The following is a 26,705-nucleotide window of genomic DNA, read 5'->3' as shown; positions in this document are numbered from 1 at the left end:
CAACATATAATTCTAGTTTTACTGTGTACAAAAAGATCTAAAACAGCAGGGTGCAAAAGGCTCTCTTCTCCCAACACTCAGGTAGTTTGTTCTTCTCCAAATCAGAAGTGTTGGGTTCACTCTTTTCAAATCTTACCTTGACCGGGTTCCCTGGGAGGGATATTCCACTACAAAAACATCTGTCTTTCTTCCCTCCCTACACCGCCCCCCCCCCCCCCGCCTTTCTTCCTTCTCACTTTCCTTCCTTAAATGAATATTTATTTATTGCAAACCACCTAAGTACCAAGTGTGGTCCAACGTTCTTGGGATACAGCAGTGATCCTGCTTGGGCTCTTGAGCAGTGTGTCTGGCCCCCTCCCTGGAGCTTTCTTTTACAAATACCATGATGCAAATTTGCTTGTCAGATTGTTTCTCCCCATAGCAGCAGTAGCCATGTTACGACGGGATCTCCAGGTACCTGGATGGGACAGGGCATGTGTACATGCATGCAGGTGAATGTGTGTGTGTGTGTGTGTGTGTGTGTGTGTGTGTGTGTGTGTGTGTGTGTGTGTGTGTGTAGGAGTGTGATGGGTCCAATTCTCCTTTGAGGGCTTCCATGTGTGTCACTTTGGGCTCCTCTTTATCATTCAGAAGTGCCTAAAACAGTGTCCAGCACAGAGGAAGCATGCGAAAAGTAGCTGTTGAGTGCACGAAGACCGACTGTGGGCAAAATCACGTGGTCGGTATTCAGCCTTCCCAAATGACTGTTTCTGTTCTAGTGATTTTTTTCATTCAAAGTGCCTCAACATATGTATCTTCAGACTCATCAGTTTCTTTTTTCCTCTCTCCTTAATCAAGATCTACACTCAGAACTTTCGCTTACATTACTTCCTAAATCATCATCATCTTAAAATATTGACTGACCGAATATTGTTTCCTTCCCCAAGACATTTGCATTGTGACAGGGAGGGGGATTTTAAGAGCAAGCCTTTCCCACAACAAAGGCCGGGGAGGTGGTATCCCTAGCACCGGGCATTTCAGCCTCCTGGGAGCCTCCTGGGAGACGGTTGTCCCCTCCGTTTCTAGTCTCCACAGCTCAACGTTCAATGCCACGCAGGCGCCCACATGCAATTCCCTTCTCGCACCTAGTGGGGTTTCCAGTGCGAATATTTGTATTCCTGATCCTCGAGGTCTGATTACAACTTCAGGTTCAGTCTCTATGTAACTTTGATTATACTTTGCTTCATCCTCTGTAATCAAGCTCAGATTGCTCCAGATGCACGACAGAATGAGAAGAAGGTGAGGAATGTGAGTGTGGAAAGAAAAACTCCGCTTCCCAGCCTTTTGGGGGCTCCTTTTAACAACTATCTGGAAAAATATATAATTTCTTTTTTGGTACCTCAGATCAGCAGGCTGCTCCTCGTCTGTGGCCAGATGCTGCACTCTACGCCATTGTTAAATACTAATAGTGAAACTTAAAAGATGTACTCTTGCGAGACAACAGGTGGCCACTGCAACCTCCAGCTCTGATTGGTGGAAAGGCCACAGGCGCCCAGTGGCCCGGAGAAAGGGCCTCCACTTCTGCGTTTCAAGAACCTGCTCAATGGGGTGTTGTCCCGATAATATCTCAGCTCACTGCCAATTTGTGCAACCCGCTGGGCCATTAGGGAGCGCCGCTGGGTTGTCAACGTTAAATGGAGACTCGGGAGAGGAGACCAAAGCTTTTTCAGGAGGGGGGGATTGGAGTCAACCCAGCGACCACGTAAGCAGTTGTTCCTTTCCTGAATACACACCGCTCTCTCACGCAGTCTCCAAACACCCGACTCTGCTAAGAGAAGAGCAAATACACAAACTTTCGCCTAATTGAAGTTTATTTTTCCTGCTTGGTTCCAGAAAGATAATATTGGGCAAAGGTACATACACAAGGTGTCACCAAGCCAGGGTGCCTATTTTGGAGAACAGACGAAATGAAGAGAAAGTCCTGTGATGCTTGTCTGAAAAACTTCAGGCCGTGGGCCAGCAAAGTGTGATCAGGGACGAAAGTGTGAGTGAGTGTCAGCTAAAATATTTGTAAATTTCTCCCTTCCTGTTAAAGCAGTTACCAGACAACCATATTGGGGAGGGGGGCAAATCTCACAGCCTCTCCTTAACGTTCTCATCTGGTAGCAAATCCCTTCCCTTCGCCAAGGCTGAGGGCCAAACTGTCAGATGAGCCCAAAGCAAGGGGGGGGGGGAGATGTAGCTTAAAGAAAGAGAAAGAAATCAAGGGGGGTGGGTGGGGGGGTGAGTGCACTGTGAAGAAGTTAATCACCCAGAACCTTTTAGGAAAATAGGGACATTTTCTCTCAGAGAGCGGTGAGTGATCCGCCTAGATCCAGTTACTCAAATGCCTTTCGAATACAAACAAGAGCAAAGAAAATACGAAGAGAAGCGACATGAGGCTTAACCCGGGGAGCTTCAAGTCTGCCTACCTGTGAAAGGTCAGGCCCCCATACCCCTCCTGGAAAACACCACAGGTGTACACAGGGCTCCCAGCTCCCGGCTCTTCGGAGGCAATCTTGCCGATTACCTGCTGGGTTAGGTGCCTCCAAGAAGGGGACACTCGTGGGGGAAGGCGGAGTGGGGTAGAGGGACCGGGGGACCCACGAGGAAGGCATGGGGACGAGGAGTGGAAACCGAGGGAAAGAGGAGTGGTGGGAAGGGAGCGGACGGCGCGTGGATGCTGCTGGCAGGAGCCGGGGGCCCAGGGCAGCGGGGGTCCGAAAGGGGGCGGGGGTCCACATCGGGCACGGGACTGGCCGAAGCGGCCGAGGGAAGGAGGGGAGCGAGGAGCGCTCCGAGGCAGCGGGGACAAAGAGGACCGGAGAGGGAAGGGGGGCGCGGTGGGAAGAAGAGGGGCCCCGGAGAGGGGGAGGCCGCAGCGCGGGCGACGGGGCGGTCGAGGGCTGCGCGAGGCGCGGGGTGAGCCGCGAGGGGCCGCGCGGGGCAGGGGCCGGCGGGGCGGGGTCCGCGCGCCCGGAGGCGGTCCGGGCCGAGAGCGCACCGGCGGGGCGGGCGGCGCGCCAGCTGCCCGCGGTGGGAGGGGCGGAGCGGCGGCGGCGCGGGGAGGGGACCGGCGGCGGAGGGAGACAGGAGGGGGAGAAGGAGGGGAGGGGCCGGGCCCCTTGTCTCCGCGGCTCCTCTCCTCAGTCCGCCCGGGGAGGAGGAGGAGGAGCGGGGCCAGCCGCCGCCGCCGCCGTCGCCGTCCCAGCCTCGCCCCGCGCACCTGAACTCGCCGCGCCGCCCCGGGCCCCCGCGCCGCGCCCCGCGCCCCGGGCGCCCGGCCGGTGCGCAGCGCTGCCTTGGTGCCCCGGCGGGGCGCGTCCCCCGGGCCGCCTCCCGCTCTCCCGCGGCTCGCGTGGCCGCGCCTTTGTGTGCGGCGGCCGCGGCTCCCGGGCTCCTCTGGCTCCCGGTCGCGGCGCCCCTCCGGCCCAAGTCCCGCGCGCCGCCCCCCGGACAACCCCGGCCGGGCGCCCCCGACGGTGGATCTAGCGGCTTCGAGGAGGCGGGCACCGGTCCCGGCGAGCCCCAGTCCCGGCCCCCGGCCCCGGGCCCGGCTCCGGCATGGATGTGAGATTCTACCCCGCGGCGGCCGGGGACCCCGCCGGCCTGGACTTCGCGCAGTGCCTGGGGTACTACGGCTACAGCAAGGTGACCGGGCCGGGCCAGGGCCGGGGGGCGGCGGGTCGGGGGCCACCTCCCCATCCCGGGCGCGCCTCGCGCTCCAGTTCTCCGCCTGCTGCACTTTTCTTTCCCCTCTCCGCTCCTTTCCCTTTGCGCCTTCATTTCTGTCCAACTCTCCCGCTCTACTCTTTCTGTCCCCTTCCCACCCCCCCTTTTTGTCCATCAGCCGGCGCTCCCCTCTCCCCTCCGCCTCTCCTCCCACTATCTCTCCCCCCCCCCCCCCACCACCCGGCCGATGCTCTTTGGCTGCCCCAAAGAAGGGAATAGCAGCCCAAGAACTGCAAGGGGGACTCGCGTGTGATTCTTTGTTGTTGTTATTAGTAAACACGATCGCAGTCCCCCTGAGTTTGGGGGGGGGCAACGCAGGAGTCCCCCATCTCGTGGTCTGATGACTTCGCCGCCCCCCTCCCAGCCCATCTCACCTCCCCCACGCCCCCGAGAGCTGGACCCAGGGCCGCTTAGCGAAGGAAAGGAACTAACTTTTGAGCGTGCCCTGGATGGGGGAAGAGGGGAGCCGCGAAGTGGTGGGACCCCCGCAGGTGGTCTTTGCTGCCCTCTCGCTAGGGCGCTCTGGACCATGCAGTGGAGGTGCCCGCCCCTCCCTGGTTAGCACAAGTGGCTTCTTATCTTTCGTTTTGGGGGGAGGGGTAAGTTTGGCATTTCGGGGAGATCAGGGTTGGAGACCTCCACACCACGCCCTGGGTTACCCCACCTCCTTCACCTCCCCCTGTTCCAACTTCGAGGACCCAGCGTTTCAGGTGGCCAAAGGTGGATCTCAGAAGGGCAAGCTGGCCGCAGCTCGGAGCGGCGAGTCGGTGCGAGAACCGCGGCCCTTGGGCCAGCGCAGCGCGGACTCCCGTTCTCTATCCTTTCCTGCAGCCCCCAAGGCCAAGCTTTAGAGGAAACGTCACCCCGAGGGCGATATTCCGAGAAAGAGCTGTGCCCTGGATGGCCTGTGCCTTTTGAATGTGGTTTTTCTTTCTCCTTCCCCTCTGCTCCTCCCTCCTCCCCTCCTTTTTCTTTCAAATCGCAGTTTGTTTATGATTGCTTGGATAACAGAGGAGGAAATAAGGAGCCTGCAGAAAGAAAGGTGCTATACAAAACTAATGAATACATAGCAGGAAAAGGAGGATTTGTATCTAAGAGTGAGGAACAGTTTTCTGTGCCCCGTGGCTGATGGAGGCTCGTGTTCCTTTCTGTTTGTTTATACTCCGTTTCCAACTCCAGTGCTGAACTTTGTGAAACACCGTTAGGGTCTCTCTTCCTCACCCCTCTCCCCTGTGGCATCATCACCCAGCTCTGCGCCTGGCACGGAGGGGCCTCTCAACAAGTATAGAAGGAAGGGACATCATTCAGTGTGTTTTAACCCGTTGGTGATGGTGGGCGTTCATGCTCTCAAAATTCCTAGAGTGATACATTAAGCATTGAAAGAGAAGCAAGAAAAGGCCTATCCCTGTAGCCAGAGTTAAGGTTTAGTTTCGGCCCTCTGATTTTGGATTTACTCAAGTTATTAAATGCTTGAAAAAGTCTCCCACGTATGCTCAGTTAGGGACTTAGGCAGCCTAATTAAGTATGTAGTGTTTCTGAGAATCCACCTAATTGTTCCAGTGGGGTATTATTTATCTCCTTACAACTTAGCCTTGTGTATTCAAGCCTTGTATAGCTGGGCATGCTCTTATTTTTGGAAGCCATTACCTTGCCTAATGTAACTACTTCTTTCTCTGATTTAAGATCAGCAACACTCGAATGACACCAAAATAGAAACCTTTTGTACTAATCCAGTCACTGCAATGCGTGGCAAATCTCTCTGTTCACTAGGATCCCAAGGGTACTTCAAGGGACCAGAGGAAATTGTGGGTGTTTTGTGTGTGTCTCTTTTTGTTTTTTGAGAAAGGCTATTTCGAGTCAATTTAAACTCAGAACATTTACTTCTGGGAGCGTCTAGAAAGCTTAAAAACAGACAATATTTATTGAGATGCTTGTTCAATTTCAGGAGTGAGGATGCAAGTTGGATTGCTGTCATATTTTCCTAATGCAGCGATTCTCCTGAAATAACTCGGTTTCTTAGTTATTCAGCAATCTGTCGTCTTAAGTGCTCTGTGTACCCAACTTATGAAAGTTAGTGCTTAATATTGGTAGAAATCAGATTGTACTTATTTTAAGGGATGTTTGCATTTCATTCCTTGCAGATAAAAATACAATAATCTTTAAATTGAGCCACGATACTGTATTTTTCTACTCTTAATTTCAGAAGTGAAAAACCCAACCTTACTCCCCGTAATTTTTCCTTATGGGGAGAATGCAGTAGAAGAAGAAGTATTAACTTCATGGGTATAAAACAGCAAGTGCTAGTTAAAGGTTTATAGCATTTCATTTCATAGCTAACTTGTGTGTCTGAAGTGACGTTATTCAATAGATTTATATTGAAAATGTAAAAACCAGCGTACAAAGACATGCATGTATCTTATTTGAAAACACCTGTAATCATTAATCTTTTAAGACTTAACTTTTGATCATGTGCGTTATCTTTCCGGATGGGAAGTGATGGCTTTCAAAGAAAGTCTGTTTCTGCCCTTTCTTGTTTTAACGACCATCTGGGAAACTTTAGAAGAAATACAGAACCCTCCGCTCCAGGCTTAACAAGGGAAAAGTTAGCGCTTATCGTTAAATTTATTTACAAACCGTGAATAATAGGGTTTCATTCATTTCTCTCTTTAACAAATGACCCGAGTCCTTTGTATAACTTATATGCATGTGTATTATCTTCACATTCTGTGAGTATGTGGATCCTTTTTAAATGTCAGCGCTCATGAAAGTGTGTACTCTGTCTATGGAGAATGGATGAAAGAGTTTTGAGGGTTCAAAAGTCATTGCAAGTAGGAGAATAACTTCAAATAAAATATAGCCAGGATCATTAAAATCAGTTAATAATTCATGAACCAGCCACTGATGTATAAACTTAAAGTCATCTCTGTTTCCTCAGGGCTAATTTCCATTTTAATTTCAAGTGGAAAATCTACTGTTTGAACGTTTCTTTTTCTGATGCAGCTAACACATTAGACTAACACCTATATCTTTTTTTTAAAAAAAGCCTTATGTTATTCAAGTGAATTAGTGACCCATTGTCTATATATCTGGAACTTTTCTTTCCCTGGGTTCAATTTGTATTCACCAGTAAGAAGATAATATGCAGCACATCAATCGGCATGTAGAGGTCAGAAGTCTGCTCTCCTCACCCCCCCTCCCGCCCCAAATACACTGTTACATTTAATGTGGGTGTAAGCCAGGTAAAATCATGCATTGGGTTAATAATGAGTTTGGACTAAACTCTAGTTACTAGCTTTTCCGCATATTCTTAGGGCTTCCCCCACCCCCTTTCAAAATATGGCTATTGACTTCTTACCCTGTGTAGAATAGTCCTATGCTGTTGTAACTCCATCTGTCCCAAACATTGCTTTCTAATTCTTATATGTGTTATTGATCACTCTGCTTAATTAAGATGTTCTGATGTGAGCACTTTCCCTCCACCTCATGGGGCTCTACGTTGGCTAGCTTGACGAATAAGAGGAACTGAAGGGTGGTTTGTCATTGGTCTACCTTATTGGAGACCATGGTTCAAGTTGAGAACATATTGAGAGGGAACGGGGCTTTGATTGAAACTCTCCTTAAGTGGATATCTTGCACTGGCATGAGAACTCATGATTTTTTTTCTAGGGTCCGGAGTGTGGGGGTGTTGAATTTTGAGAGCAGATGGAGAGGTTTCCATGTCAGGTGTTTAGCCAAGATGTGGAAACCACATTGTGAAAGAAATAAAATGTTTTTTTAGGGACCTTAGAGCAAGGGTCATACACTCTGTCTGTAGGGACAGCCAGGTAACCTTCATGAAGCTAGAGGTTGTGGTCAAGTGGAGAACGTGCCCCATTTAAAGAGGGAGCCTTGCTCAGCATTAGTAGATTGTTGCCATGCCAACATTTGACCCAGTATCTCCACATTCTGCGATTCTTTTTTTTCCAAGAAAATGATAATCTGGGTTTTTATGGGAAATATCCTGAATTTTAAGTATTGGCTGCAAAGTAACAAATCCTTGAAATCATTATGTGGGACCCTCAAAGCATGCCTGTGTACTGCTCCTTTGCAACTTCTGTCTTAACACACTCATATGCAGATGAAGATTCAAAAATCATTTTTAAATAAATCATTTCTAGTTTACGTTCAACTATGTGGGCAGTTCTACTACAGTGTTCGACTATGTGGATAATTCAGTTGAGTGAGCGGAGGAGATATAATTTAACCACTTTCAGTGTAGTTCTAATCTAATAATTTGGATTCTATCATTCGTTAGTTTTATGGTCTCAAGCCAATGGAATAGTCATTCTAGGTCAGGAGTTGGTAAACTGCAGCCCACAGGTCACGGGTCTGCAAGTTAAGGTTGGTTTTTGCGTTTTAAACTGTTGAAAGAATTCAAAAGAAGATTAATATTTCGTGACTGTGAAAACTACATGAAATTGACTTTTGTGTCCATAAATAAACTTCTATTGGAACACAGCCCCACTCATTTGTTTACATCTTCTCTGTGGCTGCTTTCATGCCACAGTGGCGGGAGTTGAGTCATTGTGACAGAGACTGCATGGCTTGCAGAGCCTAAAACATTTATTACTTATAGAAAAAGGTTGCCAACCCCTGTTCTAGATAATCGGTCCACTGATGGTACCGTGATCTTCCTTTGTTCCAAGCCAAGGCAGTAGAAAGAAAATCAAGATGGCCTAACTGGAAGGATGACTATCTCAGAGAATGTTTCTGGAAATGCTTCTGGAACAGTGGGGTCTCAGCCCTGGCTTCAGCCATGGTTGGGTAGGAGGAGGCTTGTAGAAGATACTCAAGCTCAGCCTGGGGTATTAGTCTGGGGTAACCCAGCCTAATTCAGTAAGAATCTCTGGGGATGGGATCCAGGCAGTAGTGTGTTTAAAAGCTCCCTGGGTGATTCCAACATGCAGCTATGGTTGGAAACTTTGTTTTAGGCTGAGGATCCTGAAGTGAGCAATGTCCAGGGGCAGTAAAACTGGGTACGAAGTTGTGATTGCTATAAAGAAGACAAGACCTAGGACAGAAAGGTTGGTTCCTGGTGGGCACTCAGGGCCTTTTGAGGCCCTCGGCAATTCCTAAGCCCTATTGATTTGGGCTCCCCTCCACATCCTGCATTTAATACACTATGACATGATACCACATCTGAGTTGATGTTGATTAGGTGGCTTATGTTTGTATTTTGTAGGCATTTAATTGAGCATCTATTAGTTTTAATTTTGTAGCGTGTGCGTGTGCGTGCACACACACTTGCTTCTGTGCTGTGTGGCCAATTACTTTTTTCTACATTTTTAACATTTCTGTAGGCTCCTGAGAAGCTTATAGTTCTAGGTGTCCAGTCTATGGTGACTCACGGATAAAGCAGTCCTGCTGACACAAACTTGAGGTCCAGAAACTCCCCATTTTGCCACGTCAGCCAGTGGAATATTGATGAGAACCCTGTGCTCGGTGAATCCTAAGAATGTTACTTCTAGTCATTTCAGGTGAAGTCAATGGTTGTACGTGGCCACAGCATTCAAAGTGTGTGTGGTTATTTCAAGAACTATCTACTCCAGGTCACAAACTGTCAAGGGGACATTGAATCCACTTGAGGACTTCTTTTGTTTACTTTGCACCAGTATTAAAAAAAATAAATTAGTTGTCCGTTTCTAAAAATCTTTGCATATAAATCTGGATTTCCAGTTTGTCTTTCATCATAAATACTGGACCTGTACCCTCGCGTGGCATCATCTGCCAGTTGCCCTGATTCAGATGGCTATGTACTCCACAGTTCACCGTGGTCCTCTCCACTCCCTCCTCTTCATACTTAGCCTTCCGTATACCTCCCAGGTCCCAGGAGGCTTTGAGTTTGAAAACTTTGATTAGAAAGAGATGAAATTAAGCGAGCATCAAATGATGCTCAGACCTAGTGAAATGAGGTCACTGTCATCGGAGAAATACAGACCCAGTGTTCCTTGCGGTATGTAGGATAGTAGATGAAATGGAAAAGAGTAATTTGTGATCATATTATGTAGAGCCGTGCTCCTCAGACTTTAGCATACATGAGTAATACCCAGAGTGCTTTTTGTAACACAGTCCATTGGACTTTACCTCTAGAGTTTCTGAATCATAGGTCTGGGGTGGGGCTCTCAGGTGATGATGTCATGCTGTGAGTGGCATGGCACAGAGGGCCTTCAGTGGTAAGGGAAGTAGTTTGTTCTTTGTAAGTTTATCGGCTAGAATGCTTGGGGCTGCAGGTAACAGAACGACCAAACAGTGCATAAACCCTAAGGACATTTGTTTACTATTAAGTCTTTAGGTAGGCCATTTCAGGCTGTTTTGGATGGTTCAATCATGTCTTCAAGGACCCCCTTTACTTTTCTCTTTATTCCGCCATCCTTGGAATTTCAACATTCTCCTCATGGTCACAGGTTGGCTGCTGTAGCTCTAGGTGTCATATCCTCACACGATAGCATGCAAAATGAGAAGCAGGGTAGTGGTGTGGGTGGTAGTAGAGGAGCACTTTCTCTTTCTACACATCTCTTACTAAGAAAGAATAGTGGGGCTTCCCTGGTGGCGCAGTGGTTGAGAGTCCGCCTGCCGATGCAGGGGACGCGGGTTCGTGCCCTGGTCCGGGAAGAGCCCACATGCAGTGGAGCGGCTGGGCCCGTGAGCCATGGCCGCTGAGCCTGCGCGTCCGGAGCCTGTGCTCCGCAACGGAGAGGCCACGACAGTGAGAGGCCCGTGTACCGCCAAAAAAAAAAAAGAAAGAAAGAATAGCTCTCTTGGAAACAGTTCAACTAGACTCTTTCGTCTTACTGTTCAGAAATGGATCACATGTCCACCCTCGGACAGTCATTGGCAAAGAAGAAGGGGATTGCTGTGATCAGCATAGACCAATCCCATGTCATCCCCTGGGGCTGGACACTTGTCACATGAGCATAATTGATGTTACGCTCTGTTAGCAAGGAAGGAGGCTGTTGAAAGGACACCCGTGTCTGCTGCTGAGCACGTTTGCAGAATTTTGAGTGGGCTAGCGTGTGGTAGGGGTTGAATTTTGTGAAGATGAATCTGACTTTTTGACTAGATTAGCGTGGGGCCCGACAGGAGGTGGCGGACGGCGGGGACCAGGGAGGACGCCACTAACCAGTCGAGATAAAGGTGCGAGAAGGATTTGAACTAAGGAGATGTGAATATGGATGTGAAGGAGAGGAGGGCACCGAACAGAGCATCTCTGTAGCTTAGGAAGGAGAAAAAGGAGGCGGAGATGACTCAGGGTGTTTGAACTGGGGACCTGAATGAATGTTAGGACTTCGAACAGAAGCAGAGAGACCAGAGGAGAAGCTGGGGTTGAAGGAAAGATAACGCTGATATGGGATATTTTGGTGGAACATTCCCACAGAGATGTCAAGTAGGTGCCCTGGAACCTACCCGTGACTTGGAACTCAGAGAGCTCAGGGTTGGAGAACCAAAGTCGGGAGCTTCCTGTAAGTGATACGGCGCTGGAAACAGAAGTGACTTCTCTGAGTAAGGAGACGGGGTGGCAAGGACGCATCCTTGGTCTTGAGGGTTGGCTGGTGCTGTGTTTGGTAATCCAACTTCCCAGTTAGGGAGGCAGTATTTTAGGATGTAACATGTGAAACTCAGAAAATTTGGAAATCTTACTGTATCATGACAAGGTTGGTATAAAAAAGGAGTGTGTGTGTGTGTGTGTGTGTGTGTGTGTGTGTGAGATGATAATATCTTTTCTGTCTTAACAGTTATTTGGAAAGAAACAGTCTTAAATGGCTATCATCAAGTGGGAATAATGCCGAATTTGCAATACCATACTTTACAACCACATCAGCCATTTATGAATTAAAACATTTCATGTGTTTTTCTTTGTGTAAGAGATGCAACTTCAAACTGGATTTTGTGACATGTTCATGATGTCATAGGTATCTTGGGGAATCTGTTTTGAGTGTGGTTAATAAGGAAGGACAGGATTTCTGCTAAGTATGCTTATAAATTCAGTGTATTTTAAAGGTGGATTCAGCACTCTTTAAAAAAAACCCTATTAAAATAAAAGAAGTAGAGGTTCTTATTCAAGGTCTGCATGAGCTTCTGACAGGTTTTATCTTCTCTCTTTGTAGTAGGTCATTTTATTTTCTTTGTCTCCTAGGTTTGTATCCTAATCCCTTCCTTTGGGAGGCCATGTTCTTTTAGATATGTTCCACTCTTGTATAAAACACATTAGCCATTGGAAAATGGCCCTTCTTGTATGACTAACATTCTATCTTTAATCTTAATTTAATTTTACTTTGTTAATAAAAGGATACTTGTCATGTCTTGATAATGCATAAGTTAAAGAAATTGGCCAATATCAAGAAGTGTTTGGACTTCACTCTAAATACATATTTGAATGATATAGATTCGTTCTTTTGGAGGAGATAGATTTTTAAGGTGGGCCCTTCTATTCCATATCTTGTGAGTTTAATGTGGCCTTTTCTACATTGACTATAAATTGTTTATATAGAAGAATTATATTAAATATTGTAATGGAAGGGAGTTTTCAAAATATTTTAAATTGATGTAGTGTAACTGTACTATATTGTGAGATTTTTCCAGCAATTACTACAGCTAATTTGTAATGAGCAGGGGATTTTGGTGTGCTGCAGAATAACAAATTTTTTCCACTTTCTTTTAAAAATCTTCTAGGTATAGGAAGGAGAAGTCTCAAATGCTGACCTGGCTAGAACACTTTTATGACATATGTATGTTTGGTTGGAAGTTGGTTTTTCTCAAAAAAAGGATGAGTTAAATTTAGAACTATTGAGTACTCATAAAGCGTACTAGTAGATCTGTTTTGCTACTCCTTTATGCCTGTCTCCAGGGAGAAACTCAACTCATTATTTGGCTTACTCAAAAAATTCTAACAACAATGTTTAATGGAGAAGTGGTTGAACTGTTGTATAAGTAAAAATTCTTCGGACTCCAAGTGGGGAAAAGTCCTCAAACTGAGTTAAATAGAAAAGGGGTTGTAAGTTTTGCTTCAGGCATAGCTGGATCCAGGTGTTACAAAGGGATGCTGTCAAGATTCCTTTATATTAGTTCTGTTTTCATCTGTTTGGCTTCTTAGTCAGGTTATACTTGGGTGGTGGGAAGATGTTCAGTAGCAGCTCCAAGTCACACCTGCACAGCTCAGCTTCCCCAAGAAGGGGAGATTCTCTTCCCTGCTGGTTTCTATACCTCCTCTGCACTGAGTCTCATTGGACAGACTTGGGTCACGTGCCCAGGGCCAACATCACATATCCATCTCAGGATCAGGGGCGCATACTGGCAGCCCCATGGAAACCACATAGGCCAAGAGTCGGGAGCAACGGATCCTCAGAGGGAGAGCAAAATGCTGATGTCACAGCAAAGGGAAGTGGGCGTGAGGTAGTAAAAAAAAAAAAAAAGTCCATTTAAACTGCTAAATGAAGTGAAGCTTGACAATTTTGATGATTTTTGAGGATTTGAGTTGTCCATGTTTCTTATTCTTTGTGGAAACCAGAAATAGCCTGTGCTTATTTAATGCAAATGTCATCATTGTTATTTACCAAGTATTTATTAGGAATGCACTTCTTGTGAGGGGCTGAGATTAGATGTGGTCTGCCTTCAAGAGACCTCTAGTTTGGTAGAAGAGCAGGTGTGCATATGTGAGTGTTCATGAAATTCGTGTGTGTGTGTGTGTGTGTGTGTGTGTGTGTGTGAATATGTGTACATAGGGAGATGTTCTAGGCAGAAGCCAATGGTTGGTTTGGTGAAAGTGTTCCAGAAATGGTCAAGGAAGGGGAAACTCCAATGCAGGCAAAGAAAGGCCTGTTAGTTAGGGTTCACCTGCAAGTAACAGAAAAAAAGCTTGAGGGAATTCCCTGGTGGTCCAGTGGTTAGGGCTCTGCACTCTCACTGCCGAGGGCCCAGGTTCCTTCCCTGGTTGGGGAACTGAAATCCCACAAGCTGTGCAGTGCGGCCAAATAAAAACAAAACAAAAAACCCCCCAAATAAACAGTAACACCCCCAAACCACTTGAGAAACAGTGGCTTAAATGAGATAGATTTTCTCTTGTCCCTAATGAAGACCAGAGGTGAGTAGTTCTGGGCTGTTATGCGGGCTTCATAGACATCTGGGACCCAAGCTGTCTCTAACTTTCATGTGACTCTTGTCATTATGGTCCAAGGTAGAGTGGCAGTCATCATCGTGGTCCAACCAGCAGGAAGGAAATGTGGTCACGGGAGGTCTCCAGAAGCTGCCACAGGACACTTGCTTATTTCTCACTGGCCAGAACTGAGACACATGGCCACACCTGTGACTGCCAGGTTGTGGCTGGCCACGTGCCCAGGGGACACTCAGTTTCTGCAGAAGCAGGGGTGAGTGCCCATGAGTGAGTGATGGGTGAGGTCCAAGGAACCCTTTTGGGTATCTCAAAGTTGGAGATTTTGTGTACAAAATGTAATATTGTATTTTGCTAAACTTCATTCAATATTTTAGGTTTTATTTGCTCCTGGGAGGGTCCTCTTTTGGTGAAAGAGATACACTGTGCTATCTTTTCAATCCTTTCTCCAGCTTTGGGGTTTTATTTTGGGCATGCTTAAAATACCCGACGATTGATCTGTGTCTTTGTAGGAACTGCAAATCCAATGTCCTAATATTAATTGATTACCTATATTTTAGGCCCAAATTTCTCTTCTTTTCAAAATACCTCTTGACTTTTTACACTGCCACTTCTCAAGTCCTAACTCTTGGGCAATAGAGTTTTGCGCACGAGTCAATCTTCAGTTGCGTTTTTTAAAACTAGATTGTTTTTCAACTGATGGGTTTCCTTTTTGATCAAACCCAGCTTACCTGTGACTCATCGTATCCACACATTCACCAAATCTTCTTCCCCAGAAACCGGCAGTTCTTTACATCCTTTCTCCTCACTTAACCCTCTGGCCCCTTTCTTTTACCCTTGACCATGCAACCTTGACTGCGAAAACACGGCAGCTTCCTCAGCCCCCTCTCCTTTTGCTGTGTAGGCTGTGTCAGCCTTTGGTCAGCCTCATTTCTCAACTTTAGGGTAACTGAACACTGTGTCCGTTTTCCTTACTAAAAACGAAAGCTCTCTGAGTGTACTTGGGTCCTTCTGTTTATCTGTTTATTCTCTTGGACATTCTCCAAACGGAGAGTCCAAGTCCTCTCCACTTTTTAAGTCACAGTCAGACCAGCTCTCCCCTCACTCTTAGGAGGGAACTCTCATCTTTCACTTCATGAGGAACATTGATATTATCTGCTAGGAATTGCTCATGTGTCATCCTCACTCATGTAGGAACCACTTCTCTCTTTTATCCAGACCCAGAGGAGAGCAGTTTCTACTCTTTGGGAGAAATTCCCCCAACAGCGTCGTTCCCTTTCTGATTGTTGGATATTGGTTCTGCGGACAGCTCCCATCTTTCCCGTCTTAGTCCTTATTCTACTTTCAAATGTGCCCAGATGTCCTCTGACCTCCGCTACAGATTTTCCAATCTTCAGTTTGTTGAGGGCCACCTCACTTGTCACAGCTTTGGCTGTCTCCTCATTCTATCCACATTATAGTACATGTCATGGTTTTGTTTAAGTCACTTTTTTCCCTTACATAAATTAATGTGAAATGAAGACCATCACAAATGGAAAACCCTATCACTTCCCAGACATAGAAGAAAATCCTAAAGATAAATACCAGGGGAGTAAACAGTATTCTGGAGAGCTCACTGGAGACCTTGCTGGCCTCAGGCTCTGCTCTCTGTTTGTTGAAAAGGGGGATTTGCAAGTGTTAGGGAGGTGTGGAAGATGTGTTAGCACCAGACTGAGACTCTGGCTTTGATTTTATCTGGGGGCTTGAAAGGAGTTCAAAACAGAATGACTTTCTCAAGATGTAATTAAACATTCTTTCTTCCTTGTCTCTGGACCTCGCAGAGCAGTGCTTCTCAAACTGGGATATGCATGCAGGTCAGCTGGGGGTCAGGATAAAACGCAGATCAGCGGGTCTGGGTGGGCCGGAGGGTTGGCATCGCTAACCCATTCCCAGGTGATGCTGTTGCTGTTGGTCCTGGCTATGCTGGTAGTTGTGAGTCCTAGAGAAAGGACCATCCACATCGACTCTGTGGACCCTCATTTTAACATCTCTCTGAACAATGGCGCAAACAAGAAATCTCTCCCTGGGGTTCCATGTCTTTCCCACTCAGGCCCACCTCAACACCCTGCAGTCTGCTTCTGTTCCTCCTTGCATTACTGACACTACCTTTTTCCTCTTCTCCTGTGAGCTCTGCCTTGTCCGATCAAACTTCATTCATTCATCCAAGAATGTGGAGTGCCTACTTAAGCTAGATCCTGCTCTAAGCCCTGGGGCTATGCTTTTCTGATGACTATCCTTCTGTCTCCTGTGATCTCCCATGTCTCTGGTTCCCAAATATTGTATTGACATATTTGGGTACTCCTGCTCTGTTGTCTTGTCTGCGGCTTTCCCTCCTCTTCCCAGGCAGTGAGAATGTCCTCCCAAAGCTTGGCTTCTTGCTCTTTTGCCCCTGTATTATTTTCACTTTGTATGTGGATCTTGCTTTCTGCCTTTAGCTGTTCCCTCTCTGATGCTGTTTGTATCGGCTATCTGTTGCTGTGTAACAAAGCAAACCTCGTGGCTTAAAACAAAAAACATGTTTTGCTTGTGATTCTGCAAGTCAGTCGTTTAGTCTGGGCCCAGTGGGGCAGTTATTCTCATCTTGACTGGATTCTCGAATGTGTTTGTGGGCAGTGGCAGGTTGGCTGTGAAGCTTTGTTTCTGGAGGTTGGCTGACTGTCCACTGGGGCCCCTTGCTTCTCCTGCACATATGTGTAGTCTCTCCCCTCCAGCGTGCCAAGATGTACACAAGTGCCTGCATGGTAGTAGCATTCTGAGAAGTGCAGAGAGCCCTTGAGCTCAGGCTCAGAAATTCTGTTCCTTCTACCACATTCTACTGCCCAAAGCCAGATTCAAGGGGAGAGGAGGTGGGTTCCATTTCTTGAAAGGAGCTGCTGCAAAATCACATGACAAAGGGGCATGGATACAGGGAGGTGGAAGAACTTGGGCTTTTTTTACAGTCTTCCCCAAGGCCTCAAATCTTCATCTCTGGCTTGATCTACATTTCTCATCCCCTATATGGCAACTCTCTACAGGATATCACCACTTCCCTGCCTGCCATCAGTTTAAATCAAACATAAACCATATGGAAACCTGCATCTGTCTGCCCCAGAGCTCCCCTTCAAGTTTTCACCACTTCTCTCAATGCCCTCATCATTTTCAGATACAAAATATTAATTGTGATTACTTGGCCCCGTTCATTCCCTTAAGGCAGTAACTCTTCACGCTGGCTTCTTTTTTCTTCTCATGACCTCTTTTGCGTCTGTCTTCTTTCTTTCCACTGCCAGTGTCCTAGCCAAGGCCTCTGCCATAGCCACAAGCTCCTCACTGACTCTGTATTTTCTAAATTTCTCCCACCTGCAATCAAATCTGCACTCCACTTCGGTTTGATCCTCAAAAGGATATTAGTCTAAGCATCATTTTCCTTCTAAAAGCACTTCCAATGGCTCGTCTTTGTTTATACCAATGCTTCCTCAGACTTGCCACCTCCTTTTGGCCGTATCTACATACCACCAGTATTATTTATTAAAATTTTTTTTACATTGACTCACTTTTTAACATATCACTATTGCATAAGGGAACCTTGTATTGCTGGCAACATGTAAAAATTACCCATAAAATGAATGCAAAACGATTAAAATTAAAAAAATTTATATATCAATTAAATTAATCCAGTATGCATAATTGATATGGGAGTATTGGCCTACAAGATAAGTTGCTTTGTCCTCAACTTGACATTGAAGACCCTCCATATCTGGTATCAAAGTTAACCACATTAAGCAAAAACAAAATTCCTTAGAAAAAGATTGTTGAATTTTATTAAACATTAGAGTTCTGCTCAGGGTCATTTCAGTGGTTATAGATCAGCACCACAAAGTAGGATTGCCTGTCTTAATATTTTCGTGCATTGCTTAGACATATCAGTTGTTTTGAAAATATTAATTTAAAATAGATCTTTTTGCTGGCCCTCAAAGCCCAGTTGCTCACAATAAATAACTTTCTTGGTGGCATAATAGCCTTGCTCTGTCTGCATTAATAATGTTTCAAATACTGTTTCCAATTCTGGCTTTGGCTTAACAGGTTTTTAACTGCCAGTGGGCTAAATTTTATACTACACATTCCCTTTTTTTATGGCTTGTCTTAATCCTAGATTCCTAGGAAACACTGTAGTTGTGATATATACCATTTTGATCATCTGAACATCTTTTCATGGTTAAGACACTTTGAAAACACTGGCACTCGAGCAGGTGCAAGATGGCAGGTTATAGTTGGCATCCATCCCGCTTCCCTATGATTCTTGAGCCTGTGTGTTTATTAGGGTGAAACTTGTGGAAGTTCAGGACAGAAACCAAGTGAAGGAAAACCAAATCAGGTTAAAGGAATTCTGATAGACTAATACGCAAAGTAAGAAGAGTGACAAAAGAAGACAAGAAGAGTAACAATAATTGAGAGTGATTGAGAAGATTCTTATCTAGAAAGAGAGACAAAAAACAGTGTCCAGATGTGGAGAGGAAAAAGAAAAGGGAATTTTTTTTTTTTAAGAGGCCAGTTCAACCCTAAGTTAACAGATAACTTTTGGACTATAGACAACACCTCATTGCTTGACTACTAAAATTTCCCAGCGTAGCATAACCCATATATGAGAATTTAACTTTCTGGGAAATTTTTTTCTGATGATGTTTGGCCATCATACTTGATGGTTGATGCAGAATTCTTGTCCTTTAGTTTCTTATCAGAAATGATGGTCCTTTCTTTAAAAAAATTATTTATTTATTTATTTTTGGCTATGTTGGGTCTTCGTTGCTGCGCACAGGCTTTCTCTGGTTGCGGCGAGCAGGGGCTACTCTTCATTGTGGTGTGCAGGCTTCTCATTCCGGTGGCTTCTCTTGTTGGGGAGCATGGGCTCTGGTCACACAGGCTTCAGTAGTTATGGTGCACAGGCTCAGTAGTTGTGGCTCCTGATCTCTAGAGCTCAGGCTCAGTAGTTGTGGCGCACGGGCTTAGTTGCTCCGCGGCCTGTGGGATCCTCTTGGACCGGGCATCAAACCCGTGTCCCCTGCATTGGCAGGCAGATTTTAACCACTGCGCCACCAGGGAAGTCCCTTAAATCTGGTGCTCAGTCCCTATTAAAAACTGTTTTAAGAAATAATGTATTTATGGAGAATGGCCTGAAAAAGATGCAGTGCATCCATTCATCCAGATAACCTAACTTAATGTGAGGCTTCTGCCAGCCTGAGAGCTGAATGCTTAGGACGACACACTGTTGTACACCCCACTCCACAGTTGCCTTCACTGGGTCTCTCTCAGGTATTGATTACACACTCCTAGGACTTCGTATTGAGTGGAATTATGAATAATAGTTTCATGAACATCCTTTTTTGGGGGTTCTGTTTAATTATAGTCCATTACATATTCATAGTGTCTTTTGTGTGTGTGTGTGTGTGTGTGTGTGTGTGTGTGTGTGTGTGTGTGGAACGCGGGCCTCTCACTGTTGTGGCCTCTCCCGTTGCAGAGCACAGGCTCCGGACGCGCAGGCTCAGCGGCCATGGCTCACGGGCCCAGCCGCTCCGCGGCATGTGGGATCTTCCCGGACCGGGGCACGAACCCGTGTCCCCCGCATCAGCAGGCGGATTCTCGACCACTGCGCCACCAGGGAAGCCCTATAGTGTCTTTTTTTTAAGGATGACTTACCAGAGGATCTTTTTAGGTTACTGTATCAGGAAGAGCTGGAAAAAACATCACTTAGTTTTATCTAATGGGTAATATTAATCTTGTTATTCTCATTTCTTTGCATTGGCTGTCAAGAAGCTTAGAGTCCAGCATGAAACTTATTTAATAACTATCCAGAAGAGTAGGATGTGCATTCCTGAGTGCTAGTCAACTTGGCTTTATTATTTTCTTAATTTTTTTTTGCCTTGATTCTTAGAAATATTACCTCTCTCTTTAGAATCAATTGTACTTTTAAAAGTCACCCAATTCTTTTGTGGAGAAAAGCAGCTTATGAACAAATACTTAAAATACTTCTAAGTACAATGAGCATGTTTGCATAGTGTCAAGAATACTTTGAGTATCTTTCTACAAGAGAACTTTCCACTTAGGAAATTAAAGTCTACTGGTTGTGTCAATATTGTAAAAATAAAAAACAAACGTATCCCTTCCCCTTTTGATCTTTAAAAAACAAACATATCCTTTCCCCCTTTGGTCTTTTTATAAGGACGAGTATAACTCTCAATTTATAGTGCTTGCCAGAGTTCATCTCCTTTAGGATGTTTCCCCCAGAGTTAGGGAATCTATTGAAATGATGAAAACAGGGACATTGGGATAGTCCCTGAGCCTTCAAATCAGTGTTTGAGCTCTCTTATCATTCAAAAAGTACTAATTCCTAAATGTTCACATCCTGCCATCATTAGCATCTATCTTAATTGAGTAGATGTAGTTTTAATTTTACCTGAAGACTGCTAAGATTACCCCAGCATTTGGGGGTCCGTTGGACCAGTTGTCAAGTGGAGACTGGTCCACACATGCATCCTAGGATCCACGAATTGGCTCCCTAGGGGTTGGAAAGCGTTTCTGCGCACACCCAGGGCATTTGATCTTTGAGAAAGCCCTGCTGTCTTGGCTCAGGGAAGCCTTCCTGATGCCACGTGAGCCCTGCCCAAATTAAGAGAAGCAGTTAACCTCTCATAAAACCAGCCACCCTCTTAGATTGCTTTAAAGTGACTCATGGCAATGCAGATGTACTTTACCATTGTCTTGGGGCCACTGTTTTGTTTAATCAGCTTCCTGAAAAGTGGAAAACTTTATTTTGGTAACTTTGGAAAGCAGCCTGACTCATTCCTCCTTAGGTTGTTTATCTAAGGTTGGCCCAAGAGGTCTAATGGATTTTAATGACTCCAAATATCGAGCAGTTGGCAGGCTGGCAGGGTGTGCGGGCAGAGGCCAGGTTTGAGCCACTTTCCACCACGTATGGGCTCTGTGATCTCTCTCCAGCTTGCTCCTGAGCCTTTCAGTGTCCGCATTTCTAAAATGGGGATTCTACTCTGCTGGGTGGTGGATAGACATCGGTGAACGAAACAGAGAGAATCCTGCCCCGTAGCACTAACATTTTAGAGGCTTATAAACCCAGCTGCTATGTGGGATCATTGTGTGCAATAAATAAGCTTACTTTGTAGAGAATAATGGTAGCATCTATAACGTAGGGTTGTAAATATTGACTGTAACTCTCTATATACTAAGCACTTCATTAATATTACATATTATCATCGTTATTATTCTAGGATATTATTTTTAGCCAAAGATCAGGTAAATTTCTTAAGATACGGATACATGGTGGAACATAAACAGTGGGAAAAGAATCTTGCCCCAGAATATCCCAACATATGAACAGAACTATTTGGAGAACTTTACACCTTAAACATTTATATGTGGACCCTCTGTTCTTTGCTTAATATATAACTAGGTCAGGGTTTCTCAACCTCAGCACTATTGATGTTTGGGGTCAGATAATTCTTTGTTTTGGGGCTTTTTGTGCATTTTTGCATGTTTAGCAGCAACCCTGGCCTCTACCCACTAGATGCCTATAGCACCTCCAGTAAAACAACCAAAACCATCTCTAGACATTGCCGAATATCCTTTGGGGGGCAAAATCGCCCCTGGTTGGGAACCACTGAGCTAGAGGAATATTTTGGAAAACTTTCTGGTTTTGTCATTTAGAAAGTGCTAACTGGGATGAATTACTCCTTCGTTACAAAGGGCATTTATCTAAATATAGGGCAGTTATTTCTCTAGGGCCTGATGGAGCTAAAAGGAGGCTCCCTCACTGTGTGTGCCTCGGAATAGCTAAGAAGGCCATTGTCCATTTTGGGGGGTCACCAGGGAAGGAAGTCCCTGGACCAGGTAAAAGAATCAACACTTGTCTTGACATCTGGCAACTGTTTTCTTTCTTTTTCCTTCTCTCTCTTTTGTTTGGGGATCTCTCTGGGTTAATAGAAATAACTTTTGAATTTGCAAAGCTGTGTGATATAGCAGATTGAGAAGAGAAGATCTGTGTTCACTAGAGGGGATAATTGGAATAATTGTTCATGAACTTGGGACTTGGCTCAATTAGGGTTCACCTGTGTCTCTAGATAACTTGAAGTAAGTCAGTCACAAAGCTATTTGGAGTGAATTGTTAAAACACCACCGATGGGGCTTCCCTGGTGGCGCAGTGGTTGAGAGTGCGCCTGCTGATGCAGGGGACGCGGGTTCGTGCCCCGGTCCGGGAGGATCCCACATGCCACGGAGCGGCTGGGCCCGTGAGCCATGGCCGCTGAGCCCGCGCGTCCGGAGCCTGTGCTCCGCAACGGGAGAGCCCACAACAGTGAGAGGCCCGCGTACCGCAAAACAACAACAACAACAACAAAAAGACCACCGATGACTGGTTCTATGTGATTGCGTGAAATAACAGATAGGATCTGGATGTCAGGGTTATTTCTGTTTCTCATCCCATTTCGTCTAACTTGGGGGGCACATGCAAGTTGATTATTTCATATATTTGGTCATTCCCAGTCTATCTGCTAGTTGTTATTATTATTTTTTAGTCTTGAGCCACATGAACCCCAAGCTCAGAAGTCTTCTCTTCATTCATCCCTCAAATATTTTGCAGCGGCTACTCTGTATGGTATGGCGCGCATAGAAGCTTAAGAAATAGTGTCGGCCTTCTAAACTGTGAGCTCCTGAGAGCAGTGACCATGTCTGTCCTTATTGGATACTCTGTCCTCAGAACCCAGCACTGTGTCTGGTGTACAGAAACATCTCCAGTCATAACTAGTTGGAAGGTTTTATGCTAATAGTCGGTGTCCCTTTGCTTAAAGATTTTATAGACTGATTACTTTACACATTCCTTAAACAACGGACAGGATGTCTTAAGGAACCCGTAGCAATGTGTTTAAAAGAACAAATTCCAAGAACATGTTTTGTGGTGGTCCAGCGTTTCGCAAGCAATAAATCGCAAAGCCTACCTGGCTGATCTTTCCCAGAGCAGTTGTCACCGTGACCCTCCCCTCTGTACCAAGCTTGGAATTCCCAAAGGAAAGGGGGAGCGCTGCAGACAACGAAGTCCCCTCTCTTGCCCTGATCAGGAGGGTTTTATTGTCAGGAAATCCCCCTTTTCAGGGACTTCATTGTGTGCATCCTCGAACCAGCCCTCCCTCAACCGCAGCTCCACCCCCATCCCCTACCAGCCAACGAGTTCAAGGCTTTATGGAAATGAAAAGTTGCTCTTCTTCACAAAAAAAGATCGGGAGAGATAAAGTGATTAACACTTATTTTGTTCGGGAATCCATCCGAGCTACCATCCTTGAACACTCGTTTGGCTTGTTGGAAGGGTAATCTCTTTCAGAAACATTGGACAGAATTGACCAATTCATTATGTATGTAAGTCTGCTTAAGAATGTTTAATTCAGTGAGTCCTCATCGCTTGGCTTTGTAATCTCCTGCCTTGGCTATTCTGTTTTCTTTGAGTTTCTGCAACTCATTTCTCCCCTGATTATTGAATCTTTCCCTGGACATTCCAGGCTTGGTGGAATCTCAATGAATAGATTTATGGGGGAAGAAAAACTCCACACTCTTTCAGTTAGCTGTCGATGACTGGATTGTTCTGGGGTAATTAAACTTGGGCAGCTACAAATTTGAGAAAAGTACAAGAATACTTAAGCCAATGGGAATGTGGGAGAATGTCTTAGAGACAGCAGTAGCTTATAAAAAGTAGCTACTTTGGCCAATATGGCAGTTCCTGGAGAGCCAGTTCTGGAAGATCTAAATAAAAACAAATGAATATTTAGTTCTTTACGGGCAGACCAAAATTTTTGCTATTTAAAGAGAGGCACAAATAATTCAGTTGTGGGTATCCTTCAATGGGATGTATCGTACAATTTTTCATTTTCTTTTCCTTTTGGATTTACCTGGCAGGTTTGTGTTATAAATTAATATAGTATTAATACTTATAACAGGGAAGGGAGGGAGTGGGGAAAATACAAAAATATTGGGAAATGTTGGAAGAGTGTGTGTGTGTGTGTGTGTGTGTGTGTGTCTGTGTGCGCGCACGCGCATGCGCACACGCATGTGTACTACACTGCATGGGACTCGGATGGACTTCCCAGTGGTGGAAAGCAGCAGAGGCGTGAGAAGAGGCCCTCCCTTTAGTTACTGCCTTTGTAACCTACCAGTCCACTGTCACTAATCACAAAGAAGCAATGAAATACATTCATACATGCTTGACAATAGCCACTGATTTGAAACTAATGTTTCCCCGCTAGGTGTAGCTGATAAAGTTGCTGATGGCAGGCTGCATGCTTCTTAGCAAGCAGCCAGATGCCTGAAGTAGAATCTGATTTATTATTTTATTTTGTATATGTTCTGCTGTCTTAGTAATTTAGGTAGGTGCTCTGGACTCCAGATAAGTGGTTTTTTTTTCCCATTTCCTTTCCAATAGGAGGGCTTCAGGGAAAAGGGCAGAAGTAAAAGAGAAAACAACCCCACAAACTTCTTCAAGTGGATCATTACATTTAAACAAATACATGGATAGCTCTTCTCCTCCAGTCATCAACCTTTGGGTTCATCAGAAAGATTCTCCAGTCATTTTATTTACTGTAGCTGATTAGGTGCAGTGAGTTCAGCACATACAGTGGCAGTCAGGTCCTGCATATTTCTTTTTCAAAAGCCACCCCCCCAGACCTTTTTTTTTTTTTTTTTTTTTTTTTTTGCGGTATGCGGGCCTCTCACTGTTTCACTGTTGTGGCCTCTCCCGTTGCGGAGCACAGGCTCCGGACACGCAGGCTCAGCGGCCATGGCTCACGGGCCCAGCCGCTCTGCGGCATGTGGGAGGATCTTCCCGGACCGGGGCACGAACCCGTGTCCCCTGTATTGGCAGGTGGACTCTCAGCCACTGCGCCACCAGGGAAGCCCTAGACCTTGTTTTTTTTTTTTTTTTCTCAAATATAATGCCTTTTAGACTTTTGAAACCAGAATAGAACAAAGTAAAATTTTTCTTTTGTAATGATCATTCCAGGTAAGGAAACTGTTTGGGGAATTTTACCTTAACAGAACTTCAGGGTGGGTATCTGGGGGGAGGAAGCAGCATCACGCAAAGTCATGGAGCCATGACGAGGCAGAGGACGGGGGTTCTCGTGGATACCCGTAGGGGAAAACAGAGGCTGGATTTCGAAAGGTCTCTCCCTGCACGCTTCAGAGTTTGAGCTTTATCTTTCAGGCACTTTGCTTCAGGGGTTGTGCTTAGATTTCTGTTTTGGAGGGTGGGTGGACCTGGCATGAGGGGTGGCCTGTTGGGAGGGGAGGGTAACAGGGCATCGGGGTGTGTGTGTGTGTGTGTGTGTGTGTGTGGCTGTGTTCTTGTCACAAGACTTGGGTCCTTTTTAGCCTCTGTTGGAAGAGGTGGACCTGGGGGTGGGTGTTCATTTCCTTATGTCTTGTTCAGAAATGCTGAAGTCTTCTGAAATCTCATTAAGAGACTTGGTCGTCGTGAACACGTACCCGTGGTGATCTGACATCATTTGCGTTTTACTGCCCCATATGTGTAAATTATAGTCATTTTAGGAAGAAGGAATTACAAACATCTAAAAAATTCATTAGAATTCATTTCTCAAATTCCACCTCTAATATATCCTTTTCTTTCAAGTGATCAAATGTCATATCATAATTATTTTTAAAAACTGAAATAGATTACTTTTAGGGTCTATTGGATTCAGCAAGTTATTAAATTTCACATCTTCCAGGGTGTATTTTTCTGATGCCATAGTTCAAGATAATGTTTTTTTTAATACTACATGCAGAATTCCAGAGATTCATAATAGCTTATGACATCTTAATGTCCATAGTGACATTCCACTCGTCATATCCAACTGTGATAAACAGCTCTGTACTCTATAAAGACGACAGTCACTAAGTGAAATGCAGGAAGATGCAAACACTCCCTTGGTCTTATGAATAATGTTACAGATCCTGAATGTTAATTTTGAAGAAAACACATGCTTAAATTTAAAGTTTATGCCTTCAATTTGTAGTCCTTTTATTCTTCCAGGGGAGAAAAAAATCAAGCAGCTATACTTTAAATGAATTTAATGAACTGCAAAGACTGACATTTTCACTATAAAAGTCACACTTCATTTAATGAGTAGTTAAATATTGATGCTATATTAAAATACAGGCAGAATAAAAATGGCACAATGGATTTCAAAAGAGGAATTCTGGGTTCTTTTATGTTGAAAATTTCATGAACGGGAAAAAAAGTATCATTCATCAGAATGTCTTCATAAACACAAATATTCCTGTGCAAAAGCATATTAGCCTGCAGTCCATAAATCCCAGTAGATGAACTGAGGTAAGTCTTTCTTTTCACTGTCTGGTTCTACATCAGTCTTTGTTGCCTAAGGACCCCATGATGTTAAACGGGGTTTCTGTCTTTAACAGGAAAGGTGCTGAAATTACAGGAGTTTCCTTGAACTGACTTACTTGAAAATGAAGAAAAAACAACTGTTACATTGATGACTATTCTAGAAAAATAATTGAGCTAGGTCCTATTACTCTCCCGCTCAGAGCTCTCCAGTGGCCCTCTGACTCACTCAGACCAAAAGCCAAGGTCCACATAATGGCCTAAACAGTCTTAACTGGGTGGCCGCCATGATCTCCTCGACCTCATCTCCTGGGTGAGGCTTGCTCTGCGCCCACCACAGTCGGAAACTCCAGGCACACTCCCATCTCAGGGCCTTTCACCCTGCCCCCAACCCCTTTTCGACAG

General features: G+C 45.2%; 2 protein-coding genes across 4 annotated transcripts in view; both read left to right on the top strand.

Moving 5' to 3' along the window:
* The first annotated feature begins 2,348 nt into the window (after positions 1-2,348).
* TOX3 (TOX high mobility group box family member 3) overlaps positions 2,349-26,705 on the top strand; it is a 108,859-nt gene continuing 84,502 nt past the window's right edge. For 2 of the 3 annotated variants that reach the window (XM_067020092.1, XM_059043708.2), the window contains exon 1: positions 3,427-3,669. In XM_067020092.1, the coding sequence (XP_066876193.1) occupies positions 3,583-3,669 (87 nt within the window). In that variant the 5' untranslated portion in view covers positions 3,427-3,582. Of the gene's footprint in view, positions 2,460-3,426; positions 3,670-26,705 lie in introns of those variants that run through there. The other variant, XM_067020094.1, reaches the window with a different exon arrangement.
* On the top strand, positions 2,635-3,510 carry LOC136792985 (uncharacterized). Its single transcript, XM_067018368.1, has one exon. It carries the CDS (start codon positions 2,635-2,637, stop codon positions 3,508-3,510), a length of 876 nt encoding a protein of 291 aa, XP_066874469.1.

Source organism: Kogia breviceps, chromosome 18 (genome assembly GCF_026419965.1).
Source record: "Kogia breviceps isolate mKogBre1 chromosome 18, mKogBre1 haplotype 1, whole genome shotgun sequence".
Lineage (NCBI taxonomy): Eukaryota > Metazoa > Chordata > Mammalia > Artiodactyla > Physeteridae > Kogia > Kogia breviceps.
Note: the sequence above shows the minus strand (reverse complement) of the source record. Positions and strands in the feature narration are given on the sequence as shown.

Bases quoted from the DNA above. Each gene is read 5' to 3' on its own strand.
- LOC136792985 (XM_067018368.1), top strand. From the start codon at position 2,635: ATGGGGACGAGGAGTGGAAACCGAGGGAAAGAGGAGTGGTGGGAAGGG.